Source organism: Panthera onca, chromosome X, assembly GCF_046562875.1.
Source record: "Panthera onca isolate mPanOnc1 chromosome X, mPanOnc1 haplotype 2, whole genome shotgun sequence".
Classification (NCBI taxonomy): Eukaryota; Metazoa; Chordata; class Mammalia; order Carnivora; family Felidae; genus Panthera; species Panthera onca.
Genome location: NC_138357.1, coordinates 72138607 through 72166020, shown reverse-complemented (window position 1 = coordinate 72166020; position 27414 = coordinate 72138607). Strand labels below are relative to the sequence as shown.

The 27414-nt window shown below is 47.9% G+C and overlaps 1 protein-coding gene across 7 annotated transcripts in view; it reads left to right on the top strand.

Annotated features, from left to right (window-relative positions):
- Nucleotides 1–4845: 4845 nt before the first annotated feature.
- Nucleotides 4846–27414, top strand: part of DLG3 (discs large MAGUK scaffold protein 3) — a 57860-nt gene continuing 35291 nt past the window's right edge. For 3 of the 7 annotated variants that reach the window (XM_081792944.1, XM_081792942.1, XM_081792941.1), the window contains exons 1-9: nucleotides 4847–5559; nucleotides 8898–8948; nucleotides 9365–9489; nucleotides 9682–9851; nucleotides 10150–10286; nucleotides 10625–10769; nucleotides 11380–11539; nucleotides 13148–13304; nucleotides 13718–13820. In XM_081792944.1, coding sequence (XP_081649070.1) covers nucleotides 5203–5559; nucleotides 8898–8948; nucleotides 9365–9489; nucleotides 9682–9851; nucleotides 10150–10286; nucleotides 10625–10769; nucleotides 11380–11539; nucleotides 13148–13304; nucleotides 13718–13820 — 1405 coding nt within the window. In that variant the 5' untranslated portion in view covers nucleotides 4847–5202. The other 4 variants (XM_081792943.1, XM_081792946.1, XM_081792945.1 and 1 more) reach the window with 4 other exon arrangements.

Genomic DNA, 27414 nt, shown 5'->3' with positions numbered 1-27414 from the left:
AACCTCAATAAAAGCCTGCTTTCTCTAAAAAATTTTTTTAATGTTTATTTATTTTTGAGGGGGTGCAGAAAGAGAGGGGGACACAGAATCTGAAGCAGGCTCCAGGCTCTGAGCTGTCAGCACAGAGCCCAACATGGGACTTGAACTCGTGAAACACGAGATCATGACCTGAGCTGAAGTTAGACGCTTAACCAAATGAGCCACCTAGATGTCCCAAAAGTCTGCTCTCTCTAGCCAAAAGACCGGGAAATGGGCTGATTAGCCAGACAGAAAACTCTGAAACAATAACCACTCTACTGTAATCAAACATCGTAGAAACAAACTGCAGGCCCACCCATGCCAGCAAAAGCCAAGTAGAAACCCAGAGTGTTACTCTTGCCAGGCTCCCCCAACAATCTCTGTGCTGGTGTCAGAAAAGGCTGGGGGCGCATTTCTGCTCAAGTCATGATCTCACAGTTTGTGAGTTTGAGCCCTGCGTAGGGCTCCATGCTGGCAGTGCAGAGCCTGCTTGGGATTCTTTTTCCCCTCTCTCTCTCTGACCCTCCCCCACTCACTCTCACTCTCCTTCTAAAATAAATAAACTTAAAAAAAAAGGCTGAATAGGGAGGCTGGACTTCCATTCCCACAGGGTACCATGGCTTCCTCTTCCTGTTGAGTGATATCGGAGTGTCAGAGGAGGAATAGTGGAGACTCAGGACTTTTAACTGCTATGTTCTGTCTCCTCCCATCCCCCTCCACTGTCCTACCATCCTTGCCCCTACCTGTACCCCCCACCCATGGTCAGTGGAAGCCACCTGGGGAGCAGGAAAAAGGCACTTCAATCTCTCCCAGCCACAGAGGTGTCAGTGGCGGTCTGGTGGGGAGCTGGAACTCTCAACCCTGCCCAGTAGCAAGAACTCTGCCTCAGGTGTCAACTGACGCCAAGGGGGGAACTTGAACTTCTGTCCCTACCTGACAGTAACCAGGCAGCAGCCTCTTCCACTGATGGCAACAGGGTCAGAAGAGCCTACCAAAAATAAGATTTAAATAAGATCAGAGTCTTATAACATAATACCTAAAAGTGTGTAGGATGCAATAAAAAAAATCACTCATCATACCAGGAACCAGGACACCCTCATCTTCAATGAGAAATAATCCACAGATGTCAACACCAAGATGACAGAGAGCTTTCAATGATCTGACAAGGATTCTAAAGTGGCCAACATAAAAAAATGCTTCAATGAGCAATTACAAAGAAGGCTGAAACAATTTTTTTTGAAGAACAAAGTCTTAGCAAAGAAATAGGAGATATAATGAAGAATCACATAGAAATTTTAGAACCAAAGAATACAATAACCAAACTAAAAAACTCAGTGGATGGGCTTATCAGCAGGATGGAGAGGACAGAGGAAAGAATCAGTGAACCTGAAAATAGAACATTAGAAATTACCCAATCTGAACAACAGTGGGAAAATAGAGTTTTTTAAAAAAATGAACAGCGCCTCAGAGACATGTGGTGACTATACCAAAAGACCTAACATTTGTGTCATTGGAGTCCCGGAATGAGAAGAGAAAGAAGGTGAGGCTGAAAAAAGTCCTCCAGAAATAATGGCTGAAAATTTCCCAAATTTGGCAAAAGACAAAAACCTACAAATTCAAGAAGCTGAAAAAGGCCAAACAGGATAAACTCAAAGAAACCCATGCCAAGATACATCATAATCAAACTTTTGAAAACAAGACAAAGAGAAAAATCTTGAAAAAGGCAAGAGAGAAACAACACCTTACTTACCTACGGAGGAAAAACAATTCCAATGTCAGTGGATTTCTCATGAGGAACCACAAAGGCCAGAAGGAAGTCACACAAAATATTTCAAGTGTTAAAAGAAGAGAGCTGTCAACCTGGAATGCTTTTGCCTAGTAAAAATATCCTTTGGAAATGAGGGGGAAATCAAGACATCCTCAGACAAAATAAAGCTAAGAGACTATATCACCAGCTGACCCACCCTAAAAGTATGGTTAAAGGCAGTTCTCAAAACAGAAAGAATGATGAAAGAAGAAATCTTGGAACATCAGGAAAGAAGAAATAATTGAATGAGTAAAAATGGAAGTACACACAACAGACTCTCCTTCTTTTAAGTTGTCTGAATTATGTTTGATAGTGGAAGAAATACATATAACATTGTCTGACGTGGGGCTCGATATATGCAGAGGAAATATTTAAGACAGCTATACAATGCCATGCTATAAGTGGGACCAGTAAAGGTGTTTAAAGGGAGGTAAGGTTTCTAAAGTTCCCTCAGGCTGATAAAATGTTGACAGGTTGATCTCTGTGGTGACAAAATAATTCTGTACCTTATTTGCCCCAATTGTTACAGGAATCTCCACATGTGGTAAAATGGCAAAGAACTATACACACATTGCCAGTGTGGTTTTCCTAGTTTTGATATTGTACTATAATTATGTAAGATGTAATCATTGAGGAAAACTGGGTGAAGGGTACATGGGCCCTCTCTGTACTATCTATGCAATTCCTTATAAATCTGTAACTATTTCAAAATAATAAGGTTTTTTTTAAAGATTGTGGCTGTTCTAGATTAAAAGTGGTTGAAGACACAAATGTGATGTGGGAGCATTGATTAGATTCTGATGTTAAAAATATAAAAGGCGGGGCGCCTGGGTGGCTCAGTCGGTTAAGCGGCCGACTTCAGCTCAGGTCATGATCTCGCGGTCCATGAGTTCGAGCCCCGCGTCGGGCTCTGTGCTGACAGCTCAGAGCCCGGAGCCTGTTTCAGATTCTGTGTCTCCCTCTCTCTGCCCCTCTCCCGTTCATGCTCTGTCTCTCTCTGTCTCAAAAATAAATAAACGTTAAAAAAATTGTTTTTAAATATAAAAGGTGAGTTTGGGGGAATTTGAATACAGACTAGACATTAGATGCTATTAGATGATGGGAAATTATTGCTAATTTTCTTAGATGTCATAATAATATTGTGGTCATGTAGGAGAATACAAGATATATGCTGAAGTATTAGGGGCAAAGTGTGATGAAATCTGTAACTTGCATTCAGATGGTTCCGAAAGCAATGTAGCTAGATGATAGATGGATGGAGCGAATATAATAAGACAATGCCAATTGTTGAGTCTATGAGAAAGATAGACTCTTATTGTACTATTCTTTCAACATTTCTGTATGTTTGTGGATTTTCATTTAAAAAAAGTTGGAGAGAATATGTGGAGGATAGATACATAGTAAAATGTTAATGAAAATCCAGGTGGCAATTGGGTGTTTATTCCCTGTAAAATTCTTTCAATTTTTCTGTATGTTTGAAAATTTTCATGTGAAAATGTAGAGGTAAAAAACTTGAAGAGAGAGAATCACAGCCCAGTGTCCTCCCCCTAGCATTCCCAACACCCTCTTCTCTGATCGACTTTTCTCTTTTTCCCCACAGCAGTTACCACCTTACATATTCTATAATTATCTTATTTATTATACTAGTTTTTGTCTGTATCCTCTCACTAGAATATAAGCTCCCCAAGGGCAGGGATTTATTGTGTTTTGTTCTGTTTGCTTCTATGACCCCAAATCACGGAACAGTGTCTGCACATAGCAAGTGTCAGATGAATGTTCATTGAATTAAGAATGAATTTCTGTATCCCTAGGACCTAGGTGGAGGTCTTGCATAGAGTAGGTGTGCAATGACTGTTTGTGGGATTGAACTGATATCTACATTCTACAGGAGAACTTAGAATAGACCTGTTGTACTAGAGTGATTCAGAGCATGGGCTCTTGAATCAAATAGCCAGGATCTGTATCCTATTCTGTCACTTCCAGCTGTACTACCATCTCTGAGCCTCAGTATAGAGTTAATAGGTGTAGTGACATTTCTGACCCTCAATTTCTCGATTGGTAAAATTAAAATAATGACAGTAGCACCTTGGTAAGGTTTTTGTTGCATGTAAAGCACTTAGGACTTTGTGAAGACTCAATAACTGGTAGCCAATGACAAAACAAGAACAGCAAAAAGACGGTCTTCCCTGCATGCCATTCTTCCTCCATCCCCCAACAGGCTGCTCCAGGGAGGCTAAAGAGATGTCCTTCGACAAGTATTCCTAAGTTCTTCTCCGGGCCCCCTGGAATGGTTTCTCTCACTTCAGATCTCTTCTTACCTTTCCTTCTGCCCTAGACTCTCTTTCCTCTTGGCATCCTGAAGCTTTTTCTCCCATCATAACGTGCAGGAGAGGGGTGAAGGAGACAGGAGCCTGTGGGCCAGGGACAAGAGCTTTCAACTTTCCTTTCCTTCTGTTCTAGGCTGGAGCCCCTCACTAGTGGTGGAAGCAGGTCAAGTGTGAGATTGCGGTCATTTCAGGGCCTAGAGGCTGAGAGAACAATAGTCTTGAGGAGGGGGCACTAGCAGGAGAGTAGCCTCATATGCTGCCCTCTTCCTTGCTCCCCTGTTAAGAAAGATCACCTTCCTTGCCCTGCTCCAACGTCCCTTTGGTCCGTTCTGCTGCTTCAAGTCTTTACTTCTGGTAGCCCCAGCTCAGAGCAAGCCCAGGGACCCATTGAGCATCTCCCTGCAATTCCCTCTTGGAAGTGGGGTGGGGTGGAGTGGGCAGAGGATGGGCTGAAATTGGAGATATGGGGGCATTAGATTAGGGGCTGAGCTCGCCCGTGGCCCCAGACCCCTGCCCCCGCCTTAGGGTCGGCGGTACCCCAGATAATCTGGAGAGCTAGGGCTGAGCCTGGGGGCGCCACTGCCTCTGTTCCTTTAAGGAGCCGCTGTTTAGCATTCCTGCCGCTGCCGCTGCCGCTGCCGCTGCCTGACTCTGCACGCTGATTGGCTGGAATCAACTGAGAAGGGAGCCAGGGAGAGATGCTCTTGACTCCACTCAGATCCATCCTGGGGACCAGTGAAGGAGCGGTCCTCTCAGCACCCAGCCTCTGCCCAGGCTTCCGCTTCTTCTTTGCCGCTGGGCCTTGGCCCAGGAGCCACGACGGGCGACACGGAGCCGCCAGTGCTGGAGGGGGAGCCGTGGGTGCGGGGCAGCGTGGGGGCAGAAGCCCCGGGACGCCCGCCCGGCCCCAGGCCCCGCTCCGCCAGAGCACCCCCACGGGTGCCCCCCCCTTCCTGGTCCGAGCAGTGTGAGTGTGCCCGGGAGCCCAGCGGCGGCGGCGGTGTGGAAACCGGCGTGGGCTGGGGGGTCCGGGCGGCGGGGGGCAGTGCCATGCACAAGCACCAGCACTGCTGTAAGTGCCCGGAGTGCTATGAGGTGACCCGCCTGGCTGCCCTGCGGCGCCTCGAACCTCCTGGCTATGGGGACTGGCAGGTGCCCGACCCCTATGGGCCAGGTGCGGGCAATGGGGCCAGCGCGGGTTATGGGGGCTACAGCTCGCAGACCCTGCCCTCACAGGCAGGGGCTACCCCTACAACCCGCACCAAGGCCAAGCTCATCCCCACCGGCCGGGATGTGGGGCCAGTGCCCCCTAAGGCAGTCCCGGGCAAGAGCACCCCCAAACTCAACGGCAGTGGCCCCAGCTGGTGGCCCGAGTGCACCTGTACCAACCGGGACTGGTATGAGCAGGTATGGACCAGCAGTGGTTGGGGGGAGCGGTGGGGCAGCCCAGGGGGGCTGGAGAGTGGAGGCCTAGAGGCCTGGGGTTGCAGCAGGGGTTCCTGGAGGCTTCAAGCCAGTGGACCCTGTGCCCTAGCATTTCACCTGGGGCAAGAGAGGCGGTTAGAAATGTGTGCTTCCCTGTGTGTGTCTGTTTGGGGGTCTCCATTTGGAGGGGGTTGGGAGGAGCTGTGTGTGTCAGGAGGTGAAGGTATGGCGGAGGGGCACATTTTCCTGTGTGGGGGAATTGGGTCTGTCTCAGTGTGGGGGGCGGGGGGGATTAGCAGCGTCTCTGTGTCTGGCAGGGGGCGGGAGGTTCCGCGGGGGCTGTGTGTGGTGTGTGTCTCCACAGGAGAGGAGGAGGGGGCATGGTGCTCTGCGTAGGGGGGACATATGTGTGTATGTGTGTATGTATGTTAAGGTGTGGGGAGGAAGGCAATGGAGCTCCTGTGAATCTATGTAGAGGAGCCCATGTGCTCGGCTCGTTGAGCTTCTTCCCTCAATGCCATGGGTCCCTTTCCGTCCCAGTCCCTTTGTGTGTGAATGTGCACATGGACATGTGGGGATGTCTCTTTGAATGTGGAGGTGTCTCTGTAGATGAGGCTGCAGAGATAGCTGTGTTTGCCTGTGTGTGTGGCTACATGTATGTGTGTGTGAGCATGTGGCTCAAGTGTGTGCACGCGTGTGCCTGTGTGTGTGTGTGTGTGTGTGCGTGTGGTGTCCCTGGTGAGAGGCGCTTGACAGGCAAGGGAGGGGAGCGGGAGGAGGCAAGAGACACGTCCCAAGCAAGGCTGAGAGGCTGCTGAGAAGGACGGACTCTTTTGTCCAAGCAGCTCTGAAGTGTGTGTGTGCTGGGGGGTCCAAGGGGAGGGGGTGGGGGGACTGAAGCAAGCAAGCTTCTTTGCTCCAGAGCAGGCATGGTGCCTGGAGCCAAGCAAGGGGCAGCTGTCCTGGTGCAGGACTGGCCCCAGTGGGGCATGTCCCCCTTGGGCATCTCCAGATGTGAGAGAACTTGGCCCCCGAGCCCTGACTTGGCACAGCTTGGGAACCCCTGGGTGCTGGGCACAACTCAGGCTTCCACTCCCAATCTAAACTGCCAGCTTAGAAAATGGAAGGAGCATCTGTGGGAGAAGCAGCAAAATGGAGGCTGGGCCGGCAGAGCCAGGTCCTTGGCATGCATAGCGGAGGGCCTGTCTGGTTATTTGGCTCTGCGGCCCCCAGGTTAGGGAGAGAGGAGAAGGAGGCTTTGCTGTGGAGGGCAGGTGCTGACTGCCCCAAGGTGGTGACCGTTCTGGCCACCTCTGTCCTCCTCTGGGGATAGAAGGTGCTCTCACTCAGGAGCAAGGGTGGGGACTTCCCGGGGAGAGGAGTCCTCAGTACTGGCTTCTGTCTGTCCACACTTACTGCTTCCCGTGTCCCTTGCCTTGGCTTCTTGCCCTCTCCAGTGAGTCCCCCTCTTTCCTTTTCCCCTGTATCCTGGGGCCCTACCCTTGCAAACACTCTCTCATGTTTGTCCTGCTCAACTGGCAGACAGGTTCCAGTCCCAAGGGTAGGCCAGTTGGTCAAGGTTTCTTTGCCAGGGCTGCTCCCTAGATGGCTCCTGGCCCCGGAGGCTGGGGCCCCGAGCGGGGCAGTGGGAGGCTGGAGGATGGACTAGCAGGAGCCGGGAGCCTCTGGGCCTCACTGGAGCTGGGCTGGAAGCATGGCTTATCACATGTGGAAACACATGGCATACCAGATGCATACGAGAGCTGCATGGGTGTACTTTTGCTTGTGTGTCTGTTGCATCTTTCTTTAGGAAGCTCTTTTGGTTTCAGGGCTCTGAAAGGCAATCGGTTCTTCCTCCTGGGATCAGGGACCAGAGTGGGGCTGCATCTGGAGTCAATCCCACCAACTCCCAGGGCTGCAGGGCGTAAAGTCCTGGGGTCAGGCCCTGAAAAGGTGGAGGCATGACTAGTCAGCCCTCCTCCTGCCCCCTGTTTCTCCAAGCCAAAGCTGCGTGGAGGGAGAGCAGAACAGGGCATGAGAAGGAGCCCCCACCCTAGGTTTGCAGCTCCCTTCAGAGGATGACACCAGGGGTCAGGAAAGAGGCAATGTGGCCAGAGAAAGATGAAGGAGGGGGTGCTGGGATACCCGGGGAGAGAGGCGAGGGAGTTCCTCCATTCTTGGGGATGAGAGGGGGAGCCAGGAAGCAGGTACTACTTGTCTTTCCAGGATCACATTTTCACTTGACAATGGCCACCAAGTATGTCTTGTCTGGGAGGCCACTTTTGTGGGCTGGTCAGAACAATCCTTGTTTCCATCCTCTTCCCTTGCCTTTCCTCCCATGGCTACTGTATACTGGAGGCCATGGACACTGCTGCTAGTCGTCCAATGGGTTATTAGCTTCTCCCTCATGGGGAATCTTGCCCACTCTACTCCTTTCCTGCCCCTGGCTTTGCCTCTGACTCCCAACCAGATCCTACCCAGGCTTTTTCTGCTGGGAAACACAAAGGGTTCTGGATCAAAAGCCCCTTGGTAGAAAATGGAGTCGGACTTTGACTCCTTCTGCCCATTTGAAGAATTGGGTTCCTGGGAACACAGAGGAGACACAGAATGAGGATTCCTGGGGTATTCTGAAGGGTGCAACTTTCCTTTTCTCATGAGTTCTGCTGGGGAAGGAAATGAGCGGCCAAAACATCAGTAGCCCCGGCAGCTTGATGTAATCAAAAGAGTATCTGGAGATCCAGGTTCTAGCCCCTGCCCTGCCACTAACTCCCAGTGTGCTCTGAGGTACAACCTGTATCCTCTCTGGGCCACATTGTCACCATCTGTCACATGAGGGAGGTTGGACAAGATGGTGTCTGTTGTCCTACCAGTTCTGACATGATGGGAGTCTGTGATCCCTGAGTCAGGGAGAGCTATGATTCAGAAGGGGACTAGGTCCCCATTGAGGCCACTGGGTGCCCCCCTGAATGTGAGGTGTGGCGTGGTTTGCCTGCCATGTTCCATTTCTGCCATCCCCCTCAGGCCAGCCCTGCACCCCTCCTAGTGAACTCTGAAGCCCTGGAGCCCAGCCTCTCAGTGGGTGCACCACTGGCTAGCTCAGTCCCAGACAATTGATCTGGGCTAAATGGGTTTGGCCTGATATGGCTGGAAGCAAGCGAAGGATGTGGTCTCCTCAGGGTCAGCCTGTCCCCATCGGTGGCCAAGAGGTGGTCTCGGGGCAATTGGGGCTCCTACTCTTTGGGGAGTGGGGGAGGAGCAGGTTGAGCAGGAGGAGATGGGGGGGAGGGCAGGAATCACTCAGAGCCTGTGTCTCCCCCTAGGTGAATGGCAGCGACGGCATGTTCAAGTATGAGGAGATAGTACTTGAGCGGGTGAGTCTGCCAGTGGGTCAGGATGAAAGGGAAGGGGAGGGTTCAAACCTGAAAAGGAAGGGCCCTGAACCTGGGTCTCAAGACTCATGGGGTGGGGGTGGGGGGGAACCTGCACTGAGAGGATGGGGAAACAGCGCCCCTCAGAGGCCACATACTGCACCAATCAATCAACCAACTAACAAATATTAATTGACCTTGCTCTCTGAGGCCTGGGGAACTGGGAAGGGGCTAGCTTCGCTGAGTCTTCTGTGCTATAATGGTCAGCACAGGCTGGGAAGCTGTGTGCTGGTTTGCCATGGCCCCCTCTGAGGCCTGGAGAACCCTCTCTGAGGGGTTGGAGGAAGTGAGGAAATCAAGGACCCTCCCTCATGCCCTCTGAGTGAGCAGACTGTGCTCCCCTTTGCCCCCTTCTGCAGGGCAATTCTGGCTTGGGCTTCAGCATTGCAGGTGGCATCGACAACCCCCATGTCCCTGATGACCCTGGCATCTTTATTACCAAGATCATCCCTGGTGGAGCAGCTGCCATGGACGGGAGGCTGGGGTGAGGTGGCCTGGAAGCAAGGCTGCGGGTAGCAGGGGCAAGATGGAGATGAGGGGAAGAGGGCTACCTGGCAGGATGACCCTTTTTATTAGAGCTGAGAGGGGGCAGGGGAGGGGAGGGGAAGGAAGGAGGATGTGGTGGGAGAGGGGGTGGAGGGGCGGTGGCAGGATGTCTCTTGGGCTTCCCCTGCAGGGTGAATGACTGTGTGCTTCGGGTGAATGAGGTGGACGTGTCGGAGGTGGTGCACAGCCGGGCCGTGGAGGCGCTGAAGGAGGCGGGCCCCGTGGTGCGGTTGGTGGTGCGGAGGAGACAGCCCCCACCCGAGACTATCATGGAGGTCAACCTGCTCAAAGGACCCAAAGGTGCGGCCCTCTGGGTTCCTGTGCTCTGGCCAGAAGCCCCTGGTTGGCTCTTCAGGAAATGGAAGGGAACAGCCTTACTCCTTGCCTGACTCCCTGTTCTAGCTCACAGGCTTCTTCCTTGACCTCACATCTCATTCACCCTTACTGACCTCGGGATGGCAGCCTAGTGTTTGGGATCCCTGGGGGGAGCTCCTGTGGGGCCAGGGGGTTGGCTGCGTGGGGAGTTGGGTCTGGGATTGACTGAGCACGCTAACTTCTCCTTGTGGCCCTCTCCCACTCCCTTCGGGCCCCCACCCAGGCCTGGGTTTCAGCATTGCTGGGGGGATTGGCAACCAGCACATCCCGGGAGACAATAGCATCTACATCACCAAGATCATCGAGGGGGGTGCTGCTCAGAAGGATGGACGCCTACAGATTGGGGACCGACTGCTGGCGGTGAGACAACCTTCCTGGGGATGCCCAAATGGTAGGGTGGGGAGGTGGGGCTCTAGGAGCCTCTCCCTCCACCTGAACCTCACTCAGGGACTAGCATCATGGGGCATTTCAAGAGCATCATCTGAGTTGTGTGTACTCAGATACCAAGGCCCTACCCAGTTCTTTTCATGGCTAAGACTCCCTCACCTGTTCTATGTCATGCTTCTCCACTTCTCACAGCGCTATACTGGGCCCCTACTAGAGCACTGTCGAATTTCACACAAAGGGCACCCTTCAGGGTTACCTGGAAAGGCCCTCCCTTCTCCCAAGTGCCAGCCCTAAGGCCTCTCCTCTTCTAGGTGAACAACACCAATCTGCAGGATGTGAGGCATGAGGAAGCTGTGGCTTCACTGAAGAACACATCTGATATGGTGTATCTGAAGGTGGCCAAGCCAGGCAGCCTCCACCTCAACGACATGTATGCACCCCCTGACTACGCCAGCAGTACGTACCCATCTGCCCTGTCCCTGGTCTTAAGCCCCTGCCCACCCTGGTTTCTGAAGGGGAAAGAATTCAAACCCCCTGTTCAGAGAGTGAGTAAGCGCAGAAGACTAGTGCTCAGGAGAACTGAGTCCACATCCCAGCTTTGTTTGCCCCTTATAGCTGGGTGCCCTTGGACGAGTCCCTTTCACCTGTCTTTAGTTTCCTCTTTGGCAAAAAGGAGCTAATGATATATGTGCTGCCTTCCTCATAGGACTGCTGCAAGGATCAAATGAGATCATGGACAAGAAAGCCCTTGAAAAACCGTATTAGGCTATAGAGATGTGAGGGATTATTATTAGTCACACCTCTAGTCATGCCTTTCTTTGTAGACTGCTTGACTTTAGCTCTTTCTAAGACTCACAGGAGTGAGCCCAGGATTCAGAAAGGGACTGTGGAGGAGGAACCTGGGGGTGGGGGTGGGGTGGGGAGAGGGGAGGAGAGGCCTGAGGAATCAACATCCCTTGGTGGCTTTTGCACCGGAGGTAGGGTGTGGGGCACAGTCCTTGTCGGGGTGGGGTAGGGACCCACATGGAATGGTCTCTGAACTTTTCTCTCCTTTTCTTGATTCCAGCTTTTACTGCCTTGGCTGATAACCACATAAGCCATAATTCCAGCCTGGGTTACCTTGGGGCTGTGGAGAGCAAGGTCAGCTACCCTGCTCCTCCTCAGGTTCCCCCTGCCCGCTACTCTCCTATCCCTAGGCACATGATGGCTGAGGAGGACTTCACCAGGTAAGACTCCCACAGCTTCATCCTCCCTAGGGATGAGGAGAATGGGACTCCATTTCTGGCTAGCCACAGGTCTTCCCTTGTAGTATGGCAAAGAAGAGATACAGCCCTCATCAATTGTCTTTGGGGTCTGAGGCCCTTTCTTAGCCCTTAGGGCCCTAGGGAGGGACTGAGGTAGCTGCAGGGACAAGTTCCACCATCAGGGGGAGTGCCAAGTGTGTGCCCCGATCGGAAAGTACAGAGAAAGGGTGGGATGGAGCGCTTAGGGGGCTGAGAAGGTGGCGGCTGCGGGGGTTTCCTTCCCCGAGACAGTTGCTGCCCCCTCTGCTGCAGTCATTCTAAATTAGAAAAAAAAAAAAAAAAAAAAAGCAGTTCAGGGTTGGCGGGACGCTGGGAGGCTGGCGGGCCCGGTGGCCTCCCAGGGAACGGCTCCGCCCCACTCTGGCGGCGGCGGCCGTGGAACTGGTCGGGCCGGCCCGGGTTCCGGGGGACAGGTTTGCCGCGGGGTGGGGCCTGGTAGACTACTGGGCTGGCTGCAGTGGAGCCGGAAGGGTAGGCGGACGGGGGGAGAGCTGGACGCGCCATGGAGAGGGCACGCAAGTTCTCAGGCTCCGGCTTGGCCCTGGGCTTGGGCCCGGCCTCGGCCTCGGCCTGGAGGAGGGCTTCGCAGAGGTGGGCCTGGCCGCTCCGCTCCCTGCGGCCTGGAGGGGATGCCAGGTAGGAGGAGAGGAGGGATTTGAGCCAGAGCATCCGGGACTAAGGGAGGGAGCCTCGCACCCTAGACTAGAGGCAACAAAGGAGGAGTCTTGGACTTGGGGCTCCTCTGATGAAAGATGTTAAAGTGAAGGCGGTGGGCCAGGAAAGCGTGCCAGGAGTCGGGTTGTATGGGTATACACGAGCGGCTGTAACTCTTACCTGATGACACTGACCACTTCCACAGGGATTCCTTAGACATGGTTAGTTGCAGTTGAAGTTTTCCTGTGTTAACTCTCTTAAGTTAGGCTCCTAAGCTCCTTCCAGGCACCTGGGATTTCTTTATCTGTCTCCCACATCACCTGGCAAGGGCACATAGTGGTAGCTGGTGACCAAATCTGTCACTGGGGAAGATAGAAGGGGTCATAGTGGGTGGGTGGAATTTTGAGACTGTGGAGGTGCATGTATAAAGTAAGTATGTACATATTGTGGATGGTGAGTGCAGTCAACCCCCGGTGATTCCATTGCTCCTAACTGGTTCCCCTTGTCGTGACCCAGGTCCATCACACCGGTGGTAGGATAGGAAAATCTGGGGAGAAAGAAGACCAGTAAATGGGCCCTGAGATGATGATGGTCTCTAGACAGGATAGGGGTGTGTTGAACTGAGAGAGTAGGGGACTGTCCACAGGGAAGCTGACTCCAAGGCCTCAGGAAGAAGGGAGGGAAGAGGAACTGAAACTTGGCACCTGGCAGAAAACAGCAGCCAAGCAGGTTTCAGGAGAGGAAGGAAGCAACAGGGTATCATACATAGGGACCTAAGTCATTCTGCAGCAATGTGGGCCTTGCCCTAGGCTGGCCCTGACAGGGAGGACAGTTTATATCCACCTTGTCCTGACCCTTCACCTTCTTTCCCACCAGAGAGCCCCGCAAGATCATCCTGCACAAGGGCTCCACAGGCCTGGGCTTCAACATTGTAGGAGGAGAGGATGGAGAAGGCATTTTTGTCTCCTTCATCCTGGCAGGAGGCCCAGCTGACCTGAGTGGGGAGCTGCGCAGGGGAGACCGGATCTTATCGGTGAGGAGACAAAGGAGAGGTGGGAGGATGGGAGCTGTGCCAATCGAAAAGGGAGGAGGGGAGATGTTGCCTTCTCCAAGGAACACTTCTTGAGATGGGGGAAGGCTGAGCTGGAGAAAACTTATATTCTCTTTATAGATGACCTTAGGGAAAGACAGGGACTGAGACCAGACTTAGCCTTGAAGAGAAAATGAGTGTGCGTTGGATCTTAACCATGGTTGGCACTTGACCTGCACAAAGATAATTATGACACTAGAGATGTCATATTCTTTAGGTCCTGTCTTAGGGACAAGGATGGGAAATTGAGAAAGACATCTGATTAGGCTTAGGGATGAGCTCCCTCTCCTAACTGCTATGACAGAGGACTGCCTTTCTTGCTTTTGGGGTGGCTCATAGCTCCTCTCTTTGGACAGGTGAATGGCGTGAACCTGAGGAATGCAACTCACGAGCAGGCTGCAGCTGCTCTAAAACGGGCTGGCCAGTCCGTCACCATTGTGGCCCAGTACAGACCTGAAGGTAGGAGAAGGAAGGTTGCACGAGATGATTTGGGGAATTTAGACTTAAGTGTTGACTTTTTGCCATCATAGGTATCCAAGCCACTTGATCAGGTCCCTTCCACCTTAGTGCAGTAACCTCTTCCTCTCTCGTTTTCCTTCTGGACAGGGCATGGGGAGGGGTAGGTTTGGGTAGCTTGTGAGCATCTATCCAGGCTGTGCTCAGAGCCTGCTGATCAGGGCTGCAGTGCAGCACAAGGCCAGTAGTGGGCAGCAGCCTACGGAAGGAAGCACAGAGATGGGGCGACTGGAAAAAGGGGAGGGGGAGAGGGGCGGAGGTGCAGGGCTCAGAGACCCAGAGACGCAACTGTGGCCCAGGAGAAGAGTGGCTCTTGGTTAGAAGGGAGAAGACATCTGACCTCTTAGGAGATCTTGGCCCAAACCCCTAAGCCCCCCACTTCCTTCCTATCATCAGGGTGACTGTGAAAGACCCATAAATGCACTGGAAAGGTGATGCTAGGCTTTCGGGGTAGGCAGTCCGGAGTGGACCTCCTCCCCCTACGGGGAGGGCCTTCTTTGTGTTCTCAGGGAGCGGGCCCCTGGCTGGGGCGAAAAGGCGGGGCTGGACATGCAAATGAGGGCATTTGATTGGCTGGGGCCCGCCAAGGCCCAGGTGCCGAGGTGAGCTGCGGGATGGCGCGCCCTAGTCAGCCGGCCGGCAGGGTGGCCATTGGCGGGCCGAGCGCGGCCTCCAGCCGCACGCTCCGCCCCGTGACCCAGGCGGAGGGCGGCGGGCGCCCCTCCTTCCCCCCCCGTCCGCGCCTCAAGCGTCTCCTCCTCCTCCCTCCCCTCTCCTCCCCCTCCTCCCCTCCTCCCGCGCGCCCCGCTTTGTGTCCGTGGTCTCCCGCGCGGGACGGAGGGGCTGGCCGGAGCTGGCGCTTTCTCAGCACTAGACCTGGACTCCGACCCGGCGCCAGGTGAGGTGGGGCGGACGAGGGTCAAGCCCCCTCGCAGTCCCCCCAGCCTCTCTACGGTTCTGTTCTCAAACTCTCTCTTTTCCGACACTGCGCCCCCAACTCTGCGCTCTTCCCGGAATCCCTTTGCCGCACGCCCGCAGCCCCGTGTGGCACGCAGCTTTGGAGTCCCCCCCTACTCCGAGAGCCCCCCTCTCGGCCCCAGGGGAGCGCCGCCCGGGACTGAGCGCCCGCTCTCCCGCCACTGGGCCCTGTCTGGCCTTCACCTCCTGGCCATCACCTCTCTTCACTCACGAACTGTACCCCTTTTCGTCCCAGGACCTCTGCTCTCCCCTCGGCCTCCGCGTCCCCACAGCTCCCTAGTCCCCTTTCCTCAGAGGAATTTTCTGTCCCCCTCCCCCACGCGCATTAATCCGCCAAACCTGGCTACCTCTGGGAACACCCGAGATTGGTTTGGTAGTCTCAGGACCCCACCCCCACCTCCGCTTTTGTTTGCAAGGGTTTTCATCCTGCTCCCGACTTCTTTCGCCTCCCCCTCCTCTTGGTAAGCCCGGCCTTTGTCCCTTAGGGCTGCAGCGCCCAGGCTCCTTGGACACCTAAGCCCCTTGAGCCGGTTACTGAGGTGGAGGAAGGGACCTCTCTCGGGCAGGTGCTACGGTTCCGTGATAAGAAGGGGAGAGGCCGGGAGCCCAGGCGCAAAGCTGTTAAGAGATCGAAAGCGCCTACCTTTGTCCTTTCCCCCCTCCCCCGCCCCCCCACTCTCCTTCAGTGCCTCCAGCCGAGGGCCCGAAGGGGAAGAAGAGAGGGGCTGCCACCTTCTGCTCTAGGCTTTTTTTGGTGGGGGCAGAAGTGTGGGAGGTAGCTAACAGGAGAACTTGTAAGTCTGAGGTAATGGGAAAGAGGGATGCAAACGGTCACTTTGAGTCATTTCTCTCCATGTTTGGTGGTCGGTTAATGACAAGAAACACACCTTAGGGTTATTGTTTTGTTTTTTCTTTTTGTTTCTGCGTGTGCTCTTTGCTTCTCAGTGGAGAGCTATCCATCTGAGTTTTATTAGCAACTAGTATTTATCAGTTCATGCCCATAACTTAGATAACGGTAGGTTCTGCAAAGAAAATGGTTTCTCTTGCATATTTGTGTGTGTGTGTGTGTGTGCGCGCGCGCGTGTGTATAGGAGAAATTGATGCATTTCTTTCGGTTCTGCTCTGTGATGTTGGGCACATGGAAACAATACTGTGAATTTGTCTGGTGGTAGTGTGTTGGAAACTGGTGACTACATATTTCTATGAGTTTTGTTGGGAGGATGTAACTGGTTTGCATAAAAAGCTGCAAGTTGTCCATGGTAAAAGGATTCATTCCTGCCAGTGTTTATTGCTCTCTGCGCATATTTCTGAGAGTTTATAATGTATGTTGAGGTGCTGTCCTATGTTAGGTCTCTCTGCCACTTGCTAAACAAAGCCTTTCTTAGGATTTAGTCGAACCACTGTTGTTAAGGCTCTGCTACCTTATTTATTTATTTATTTCTTTGGTTTGGTAAACCCAGCAGGGGCCCAACATGCAAAAGCTTTTTTTTGTTGTGTCCTGTTCAAAAATGGACCATTAGAGACAGGTCCAGAGGGACTATGAAACATTCCGCATTGGGCTCTGAATCTTCTTTGATAAAGTGATAGCTTTAAAAAATAAAGATTCCATGTTGATCACTTTATGAACATATTAAATACTGTTCTTTGGGAGATTGTATCACATGGCCATTTACAAAATGAATAATCCAACTATATGTTTGTTGGCTAAAATGGCAAAGACTTTGCATGTTATGGACCAAATAGGTGTTCATTATTTGTATTATTTTCACATAGAATGTGGGAGCTGGAAAGGTTTGTGTAGTAGTCCAACTCGTCTTTGTGCAAACCGGAACAGGAGAGCAAGGACATGACTTGCCTAAGGTCATGAAGGGAATGTTGCGGGGTGGAGGGGGTGGTTGGTGGTCAGCAGTCGGTTTAATTTGGAGGTCCACCAGTTAGGACAAACTGTGCCTGGGAATACCTGAGAGGACCCAAGACCTAGTTGGAGTGGAGGAACAACAGGAAAGGAACTGGGGGAATAAAGAAGAGAGACTAGGGAAAGACTGAGGGAAAGAAAGATGTATGGGCAGGGGTAGATTAGAGTGAGCTCCATAGTGGCCACTGAGTTCCATTGCCAAGCCAGTGCAGCCTTTAGATACATTTAACATGAGAGCTTAAACAATAGCTTTGAGTGCCTGGGTGGCTCAGTCAATTGAGCGTCCGACCTCGGCTCAGGTCATGAGTTCAAGCCTCATATCAGGTTCGTGGCTTGTCAGCGCAGAGCCCACCTGGGATCCTCCGCCCTCTCTGCCCCTTCCCTGCTTGTGTGCTTTCAAAAATGAATAAAACATAAAAAATAGCTTTGACTAATTGGAACAGAGTAAGAATAATTTTTCTTTTTTTAATATCTTAAATGAAATAAAATTCATATACCATACAGTGCACCCATTTAGGTATACAATTCAATGGATTTCAGTGTATTTTAGAACATGTTCATTACCCCTCTCCTTTTAAAACAGAGAGTGTTTAAGCATTGGAAGGGTGGTAAGTGTAGGTAGGACAATTGCTTCCTAGTGTATCTCCCCTCAGCACTTAGGGGCTGGATGGCACCTTGATGGGAATGTTTTAACCCTGAGGTTCTTTCATGTATCTGGTTTGTTCAGTGTGGGTTAAACCTATAATGAAGATATGAAACCATGTCTATCTATTTTAATTCCATATTGTGCCTAGCATGGGTGCTTTACGTGTATTTTTATGATGAAGCTTTGGAAAATATTAAAATAGGAATAGAAATGCTAAATTATAAGATGCCACAGTGAGAGATGCTATTTAATAGTTTCACTCTTGATTTCTCTAAACTGTTGTGGACACAGCAATCCTACCTATTAGCTAAAAATAGCATGATGTTCTTGGGCACGTATAATCCTGCTTAAAATTCAAATTGAAAATTTAGACAACTGGCTTTTGGCAAAGGCTCTCTCCCAATCTATTCTAAAATGAAAAATATTTTTCTGTGATTTGTGAAATTGCTCCACCAAGGGAAGGATGGGCTTCGTGTACTAACATTTTAATTTAGAAACTATCTCCTACATTTCCCCCCCTAGTTACTTTATGTCAGCCTCTATTTATAAGCTGAGCTAGTATTTTTCTGGAAAGCCCTTTTGTTTTTAGAGTAAACCCTGAGCCCCAAATCAGGAGGTGAGCCAGAAATTCGTCACTAAGGTAGCTAAACTGGGAATTGATCTTTTGCGACCAGTCTTTCCACCTGGCATGTAAATCTGGACAGGCTGGGGGTAAGGGAGTGAGAATGAGTTTTCCATACTTAACTTTAAAATGCTGAGTAAGCACACTTTCATCTTGGAAATGCCTGCAGGTAAGGCCTGAAAGAGTTAAGGATTAGTGGTGATAAGGACTTGAAGGCATAAAAGGAGTGTTTTTCCCATAACATTTAAGTAACCATCCCATCTCCCCTTGTTTGAGAATGAAAGATGTAAACATAGCTGCTGCCCTATCAGTGTGATCTCTCTTGAGAGCACAGAGGTGAAAGTTTATCAAGGCAAAGAATTAAACTTTTGAAACTCCTTCTGCTATCCTGAAAGAAGGCTAATGTAGGGAAGGCAGAAAATGAAGTCCTGTTAACAGCATTTCTGCACCGAACAATTTAAAGGCAGCTCCTTTTGCATTCATGTTTGTGTCCCCACCACTTAGTCTACAGCCTGTCCCATGTTTTGTGGTACTGAATTAGTGAGTATGTCTGTGTTCCAGATGGCTTTGTAAATATCAATCTTCAGGATATCCCTGCGGGATAGGTGGTATCATCCCCATTGTACAAATGAGGAAGGTGAGGGTCAGAGAGGTTGAGTGACTTGCTCAAGGTCACACAGCCAGTAAAGGGCAGAATCAAAGTTCCAAGTCAGATTTCCTGAGAACTTCAGGTTCAGGGCTTTAGCCTCTAGGCCACAACTACCTCCCATCACAGCAGAGAAGCTGTGAGCCCACCTTTCTACCCAGATACATCGGGACACAGCAGAAGGTACTGCTCTGAGACTCTTTAGGTGCCAGAAGCTGTTAACAAATGGAGTAAAACCAACTAGCAAATGTCAGCTTTTTAGTCCTGATGGCCCCAAACTCCTGCACCAAAGGAAGAAGTAACCAGGGAGTAGACCAGCCGCTGGAGGCCTGAGGGAGACCTACAGGCTCCTAAAAAAGGCAAGTGGGCTCAGGAAGTCTGCTACAAAATGGTATTGTGGGGGAACCCGGGAGGAACAAAAAGGTGGGAGCTGGTTTACTTTGACTATGATAGCAAATGTGTGCAGGTTTAAGAATATTAATTCAGTAAGTAGGCATTTCTTATTTGTTCAAGTGAAATGGAGTCGTATTTATCATTCCTTTTTTTATGACCCTACTGTTCACTCATTTAAGGTTGCAATTCAGTAGTGTTTGGAATATTCACAGAGTTCTGCAGCCATCACCACAATCAATTTTGGAACATTTTCACCAACCTAGAAGGAAAACTATACCCTTTAGCTGTAACCATGTCCCCATCTCCCCTAGTACTAGGCAACCAGTAATCTACTTCCCATCTCTTATGGATTTACCTATTCTGGACATTTCATATACATGGGTTCACATAATATATGGTCTTTTATGACTGGCTACTTTCACTTAAAACTGTTTTCAAGTTTCATCCATGTTGTAGCATATATCAGTACTTCATTTCTGTTTATGGCTGAATAATATTCTATTATATGCATACAACACATTTTGTTTATCCTTTCATCATCTGACATAATTGGGTTGTTTCCACCTTGGGGCTATTATGAATAATGCTCTATGAGCATCCACATGCAAATTTTTGCAGGGACATGTGTTTTCATTTCTTTTGGGTATGTATACTTTCTGGATCATATGGCAACTCTATGTTTAGCCTTTTGAGGAATGGCTGGGTTGTTCTCCATAGCAACTACAGCACCTCACATTCCCACCAGCAGAGTGAGGGTTCCACTTTCTCCACATCCTCACCAATGCTTGTTAGTGGTAGTCTTTTTGATTCTAGCCATCCTGGTGCGTTTGAAGTAATATCTTGGGGTTTTCATTTGCATTTCCCCAGTGGCTAGTGACATGGAGCATCTTTTCGCATGCTTGTTGTTTGCCATTCATTTTTGCTTTTGCTTGAGCCCCTGATTTGATTCTCACCCTGTTTCCAAATTGACTCAAGACCAGAGCGGGCCAACTATGTTATTACTCAGGTGATTAGAGGGAACCAGGAGGGTAAGGGACTATGTTTCACTCTTATCACTGTGTGCTGGAGGGGCTGAAGTCTTGGGTGTAGATAATTTTAGCTAGGAATGCTGACCCGATAAAAGTGATAGGGCCTACCTAAAAACAAAACAGCTTATTCACATGCCCTACAATTCACCCAGTTAAAGCATACAGTTCAGTGTTTTTTGGAATGTTCAGAGTGGTGCACCTGCCACCACAATCACATTTAGAACATTTTCCTCACCCCAAGAAGGAGCCCTGTCCCATTAGCAGTCACTCCCCATTTCCTCCAACTTCTCCCCTCCCCTAGCCCTAGGCAACCACTATTCTACTTTCTGTTTCTATAAAGTTACCTTTTCTGGCTGATTCATATAAATGAAGTCATACCACATGTGGTCTTTTGTGTCTGGCTTCTTTCATTTAGCATAATGTTTTCAAGGTTCATCCCTGTTGTAGCATGTGTCAGTATTTAATTCCTTTTCATGGATGAATAATATTCCACCCTATGGCTTTATCCCATTTTGTTTATGTATTCATCATCAGGATGGACAATTGAGTTGTTTCTGCCCTTTGACTATTACTGCTGTGAACATTCATGGACAAATTTTTGTGTGGTCATAGTTTCAGTTCTCTTGAAGATACACACACACACACACACACACACACACACACACACACACACGTATACATACACACCTAGGAATGGAATTGCTGGGTCATAAGGTAACTTAACATTTAATATTTTGGAGGAACTGCCAAACTTTTTCCCAAAGTGGCTGCACCCTTTTAGGCCTACCCTGTATGTAACCTTAGAAGAGAAAAAATGTTAGCTTTCTTTCCAGTTTTGCCTCCTGGGCTGAACTTTATATATACAGATATGTGTGTTTATGCTGGGGTTTTCTGTATTCCATGTAGCCCAGGGACATGGTAACTAGAGGTGGCAAAGCATTCTGCACTTAGCTAGACAGATGCTTTCTTGGCCTTGTTTGATGGTTTGAGACAAAATCTTATAAAACATCAGTTTTACTGATACTGTAGAATGATTACAATAATATATAGTAATGAGAATGAATTCTTATTTAGTTATAGCTTTTTAAGATTTTCTTTTAGGGGTGCCTGAGTGGCTCAGTCAGTTAAGTGTTGGAATTCGGCTCAGGTCATGATCTCGTGGTTCATGGATTTGAGCCCTGCCTTGGGCTCTGTGCTGATAGCTTAGACCTGGAGCCTGCTTTGGATTCTCTGTCTCCCTCTCTCTCTGCCCCTCCCCTGCTTACTTTCTGTATCTCTCTCAAAAATAAAGAAACATTAAAAAAATTAAAGATTTCCTGGGATGCCTGGGTGGCTCAGTTGGTTAAGCCTCCGATTTAGGCTCAGGTCATGATCTCACAGTTCGTGAGTTTGAGCCTTCCCTACCCCCCACCGTTGGGCTCTGTGTTGACAGTGCAGAGCCTGAAGCCTGCTTCAGATTCTGTGTTTCCCTCTCCCTCAGCCCCTCCCCTCTTCATGCTCTGTCTCTCGTCTCTCAAAAGTAAAGAAACTTAGGGGCGCCTGGGTGGCTCAGTCGGTTAAGTGGCCGACTTCGGCCCAGGTCATGATCTCACGGTCCGTGAGTTCGAGCCCTGCGTCGGGCTCTGTGCTAACAGCTCAGAGCCTGGAGCCTGTTTCAGATTCTGTGTCTCCCTCTCTCTGACCCTCCCCCGTTCATGCTTTGTCTCTCTCTGTCTCAAAAAATAAATAAACGCTAAAAAAAAAATAAACTTAAAAACAATTTAAAAATTAAAGATAATCCTTTTAATTCAGTGTATTGCTTGTCGAAATCTTTTTTTTTTAAGTTTTTTTTAAGTAATCTCTGTACGCAACATGTGGCTCAGACCCATAACCCTGAGATCAAGAGTCACATGCTCTACTGACTGAGCTAGTTAGGCATTCTGCTTGTTGAAATCTTGACTGTGTTACTTACACTGTTGATTTCTTTAAAGGTTTAGCCTTATATTCTGTAATAGGGAAATTGTTTCCTTGTTTTAGAGAAGTAGGAGAAGTAGAATAACTTGGGCTTGTCATTGTCACTGAAATTAAAAAATACAGTTTTTGCTCCCTTATGTTAAGAATATATGTATATGTGTACATATATAAATCTATTTTTATGTGTGCATATATATGCTAATATATATATTTATATGCTATATATGTCATACACACACACACACATACACACACACACACACACACACGGTCATTAAATTCTATGGGAATCATCTTGGAGGAGGAGAGCCAGGGCCCTGGATTCTAGTTCTGACATTAAGTTAGCTGAATGATCTTATGCTAGTCAACCTCTTTGGGCCTCAATTTTCTGATCTTTAAAATGAGGGGACTGTGCAAAATGATCTCTAATGTTTCTTCTAACTCAAATTTTGTGTTAGATAAATGGAATTGAGTTGAAAATTCAATTTACAGTTCTGTTTGTACCTAGACTGTTATTGAATCACAAAGTCTTGAGCTAATAACAGTCTTGCTTTAATAAGGGTTTTGTCTTCCCCTCTTCTTTTCTGTAATGAGGATTTCATTGTTTTGAAATGGACCTTTGTTTACTTTTCATTGAATTTAGATATCTTTAAAAAAAAACAAGAGCCCTAAAGATTTGGGAGTTTTTCCACTTGATGAAATTAATGATAAAAATTTGAATAGACCAAAAGAAGAAAATTAATATATATATTTTTTTTCAACGTTTTTTTATTTATTTTTGGGACAGAGAGAGACAGAGCATGAACGGGGGAGGGGCAGAGACAGAGGGAGACACAGAATCGGAAACAGGCTCCAGGCTCCGAGCTGTCAGCACAGAGCCTGACGCGGGGCTCGAACTCACGGACCGCGAGATCGTGACCTGGCTGAAGTCGGACGCTTAACCGACTGCGCCACCCAGGCGCCCCGAAAATTAATATATTTTATGTAAATATAATAATAAATTTTATTTAAATACATTAAGGGTCTGGTTTACATACATGTTCTTCAGATTTTCAAAAAGGAGGAAGAATGTTGCAAATCTTGGGTTAAATTCCAGACTAGATTATCAAGTGTTATTTTGTAAACACTCAGAAATAGTAAGCACAAGAACTGGTATTGGTTTACCAGGTTCGAACAAGTCATGTCAGACGGGCCAGATTGCCTTCATGGGACAGGGTTGTGGGACTGGTAGATCAGGGAAATAGGGTAGATGTGGTATATCTAGGTTTTGGCAAGGAATTGGCAACACTTTTTTGGTCCATTTTTGAATAAGATGTGAGGTGATAATATGTGTAAGGGGATTTGTCTGCAACTGGTTAAATGATCAATCCCAGAGGAAAATGATGAATGAGCCAGGAGCAGTGTGGAGGGGAGTTTCTAATACATTTGTGCATCCTGACTTTGTCCTTGGGCCTGTCCTATTCAGTCTGCCTCCCCACCGTCCTCAAATTATATTCATATTTTCCTGGATATAAAAGTATTGCATTTTGGGGGACACTGGGTGGCTCAGTCAGTCAAGCTTCTGACTTTGGCTCAGGTCATGATCTTGCTGTTCATGAGTTCGAGCCCCGCATTGGGCTCTGTGCTGACAGCTCAGAGCCTGGAGCCTGCTTCAGATTCTGTGTCTCCCTCTCTTTCTGTCCTTACCCCACTCACACTGTGTCTCTGTCTCTCTCAAAAATAAATAAACATTAAAAAAAATTAAAAAAAACTATGGCATTCAGATTTATAGAAAATTGGAAAATATAGCAAAATACAAAGTAAAAAAAAAAAATTCAAATCACCTGTAAAACTACCTCCAGAAATAACCAGTTTATGTCTGTGTATTTGTGGCTATATGTTTGGTGTTATTTCCTTCCAAACTTTTATGTATCATATAATATGTATGAATCTCTTTCAAGACTGGAATCATTGAATTTAGACAGTTTTGTATCCTTTCTTTTAACTTAATGTCATGAGTATCTTACTAAAATGGTTTTTACTAGTTAAGTAATATTTCTTCATGTATTGCCATAATTCCTGTAACCATTCCCTTTGGTGGACATTAGTTGTTGCCAAGTTTTATCTTATAAATAGCACTGATGGATGTCCTTGTATGAGACTTTTGTGAATCTGGTATTGCTTCTTCAGAATGAATTCCTTTGTGCGGCATTATTGGTCCAAAGGGTATGAACATGTTTATGACCTTTGATAGAGGGGCACCTGGGTGGCTCAGTTGGTTGAGCATCCAACTCTTGATTTTAGTTCAGGTCATGATCCCAGGGTTGTGGGATCGAGCCACACATTGGGCTCTGCACTGAGCATGGAGTCTCCTTGAGATTCTCTCTCTCTTCCTTCCCTCTCTCTCTTCCTTCCTCCCTCTGTTCCTCTCACCCACTTGAGCTCTCTCCCTCTCTAAAATAAATAATAAAAAAAAGACTTTTGATATATTTTGCCAAATTAGGCTCCACCTCCACCAACAGTATAAAGAGTGTGTAGTTTGAGATCTTGCTAACATGGAGTATTATTTTAAATTTCTGCAAATTTGATAGGTAAAAAATGTTATTTAACTTATATTTTAATTTTACTTTATCATGTATAGTGCAGTTTTATATCTTTTTTAAATGTTTATTTTTGACAGAGAGAGAGAGAGAGAGAGAGAGAGAGAGAGAGAGAGAAGGGGGGGGGCAGAGAAAGAGCAAGACACAGAATCTGAAGCAGGCTCCAGGCTCTGAGCTGTCAGCACAGAGCCCAATGTAGAGCTCAAACTCACAAACCACAAGATCATGCCCTGAGCCAAAGTTGGACACTTAACCAACTGAGCCACCCAGGCACCCCTATTTCTTTTTTTAATAATAGAATTGAATGTGTGTGTGTGTTGTGTGTGTGTGTGTGTGTGTGTGTGTGTATGTATATGTTCATTGGTCATTTTGTGTGTGTGTGAATTGCCTGTTCACACCTTTTTCCCATTTCTCTGCTGAGGTGTATTCAGTACTTAAACATTTTTTTTAATGTTTTATTTATTTTTGAGAAAAAGAGAGAGAGACAGAGCGTAAGTGGGGGAGGAACAGAGAGAGAGGGAGGCACAGAATCTGAAGCAGGCTCCAGGCTCTGAGCTGTCAGCGCAGGGCCTGATGTAGGGCTCGAACCCATGAACAATGAGATCATGACCTGAGCCGAGGTTGGACTCTTAACCAACTGAGCCACCCAGACACCCCCATCAGTACTTATGAATGTGTAAAAGCTTAAATGTAGTTAGAATAATAATTCTTGGTCATGTATATTACAAAGATTTTTCCCAGTTTGTAGTTTGCCTTTTTAGTTTGATGTGTAGATATTTTATGTTTTTATGTAGTCAAACCTATCACTGTTGTCTTTTATGCATTTAGTGTCTACCTGTAGGTTAAAAGGGCCTTCCCTATCCTGACAGAAAATAAATATTCACCTTTGTTTTCTTCTAGTTATTTAATGTTTTTGTTTTTGCATTTAAAACCTTAACCTGCCTAGAGTTTATTTATGATGTAAGGCAGGATAGTACCTTATTTTTGCTCCAAATGTTTAATGAGTTATGTCAGTAGTGGTTTTTTTTTTGATATTTATTTATTTTTTTTTTTGAGAGAGACACAGAGAGTGTGAGTCGGGGAGGGACAGAGAGAGACACACACAGAATCGGAAGCAGGCTCCAGGCTCTGAGCTGTCCGCACAGAGTCCGACGTGGGGCTCGAACTCACAGACTGAGAGATCATGACCTGAGCTGAAGTTGGACACTCAACCGACTGAGCCACCTGGGCGCTCCTCAGTAGCATTTATTACATATAAATAAAACATCATTTCCCTACTGTTTTGAAGTCCCACTTTAATCTTTTATTTCACACACACACACGCAATTTGGATTTTGGGTTTCTTATTCTCTTCTGTAATATTTTACTCTGGAATTATCAGTTACTGAAAAGTGGCCACAGATGACCACATTAACAGGAAGAGGCTTTCTCTAGGTCCCATTTTCTGGGTTCCTTCTACAGAAACTTGACCCAGAAAATCAGTTGATACCCCAATAAAGATTACCAGTGGATTTGTGATCCTGTCAGAGTGACTACTCTGAAGAACATTTGACTCTAGATTCTCAGTTGACCTGGTAAAATGTAGAAATCTGCTAACATTAACTCAGGTTAGCAAGCTTAGTCATAAAATGTTGTGTTTCAGTCACCATGTTGTAGCATCTCTGTTATGTGGGAAAGATTGTTGAGGATGAGATTACCCACTACCTTGAGAGCAGGGGAAGGTATATTCTGACTTCATTCTCATGTTTTCTGGATGAGGTTTTTGTCTTGGGGTGGTTCTTACATACAATTTGACTTATGGGTAAAGGAGCTAAAGGCTTTGTTAATCTTGCAGTTGAATATACTACATGAAGTTCCTTTGAAATAGAGAAAAGGCCCTATTTGAGGCTTTTACCCCAGTCTGCTGGGTCACCTGGGATAGGTGATAAGGACCAATGGCAAGGTTCTGTGAATAACTTTTTCTTAGCTTGATGTGAGATCAAAGCATTTTTCACTCTACTCATTTCAGACCAGGTGGCTGAATGTCATGAAACCTTTATATACTATAGCACTTTCACTCAGTAGCTCTTCCTGCATCCTCAGTAAGCTCTTTGGGGGACAGAGACAACCAGTCTCTATATAGGGATAAACTGGAATCTTTCATGGCATGCTAATCTGGCATGTCTTGTTTTCTATTTCATTTCCAGTATCAGGATGCTATCCAGAACCCTGGCTATGTGTGTGTATGGCTGAGGAAGCACACTGTGGCAGTGCAGGGACGAGAACAATGACACTGAGGTGTCTGTTCTGGGTTAGTCATAGTTCTGAGCCCGTTCTAAAAGTAGAGCAGAAATTATTTTCCTTCAAGCAATATTTGCTCATATTGAGGCCTCTTTGCCACTTTTCTGCCTCTCACATAGCCTTAAGAAAAAAAATTTTTTTGCAATTTCTACCCATTGATTTGGTATTATTTTTGACCCAGAGAATTTAGGATTATTTGCAGATGTGAAGATTTCCTTCTTATAGATCATATTTAGAAATTAAATTAGACTCATCCTAGGTTTGATTCCTTATAGACCTCATTGTCTTGGTCATAAAATCATAATTATGTCAAAAATAGAAGGGACCTGAGGAATTGACTAGTTTTAGAGGTCTTAGATTCTTTAATTAGTAGACCCCATAATTAAAAACTTAACCCAAGTAGAGGCACCTGGGTGGCTTAGTTGGTTAAGCGTCCAGCTCTTGGTTTTGGCTCAGGTCATGATCTCACAGTTCGTGAGTTCAAGCCTCGCATCGAG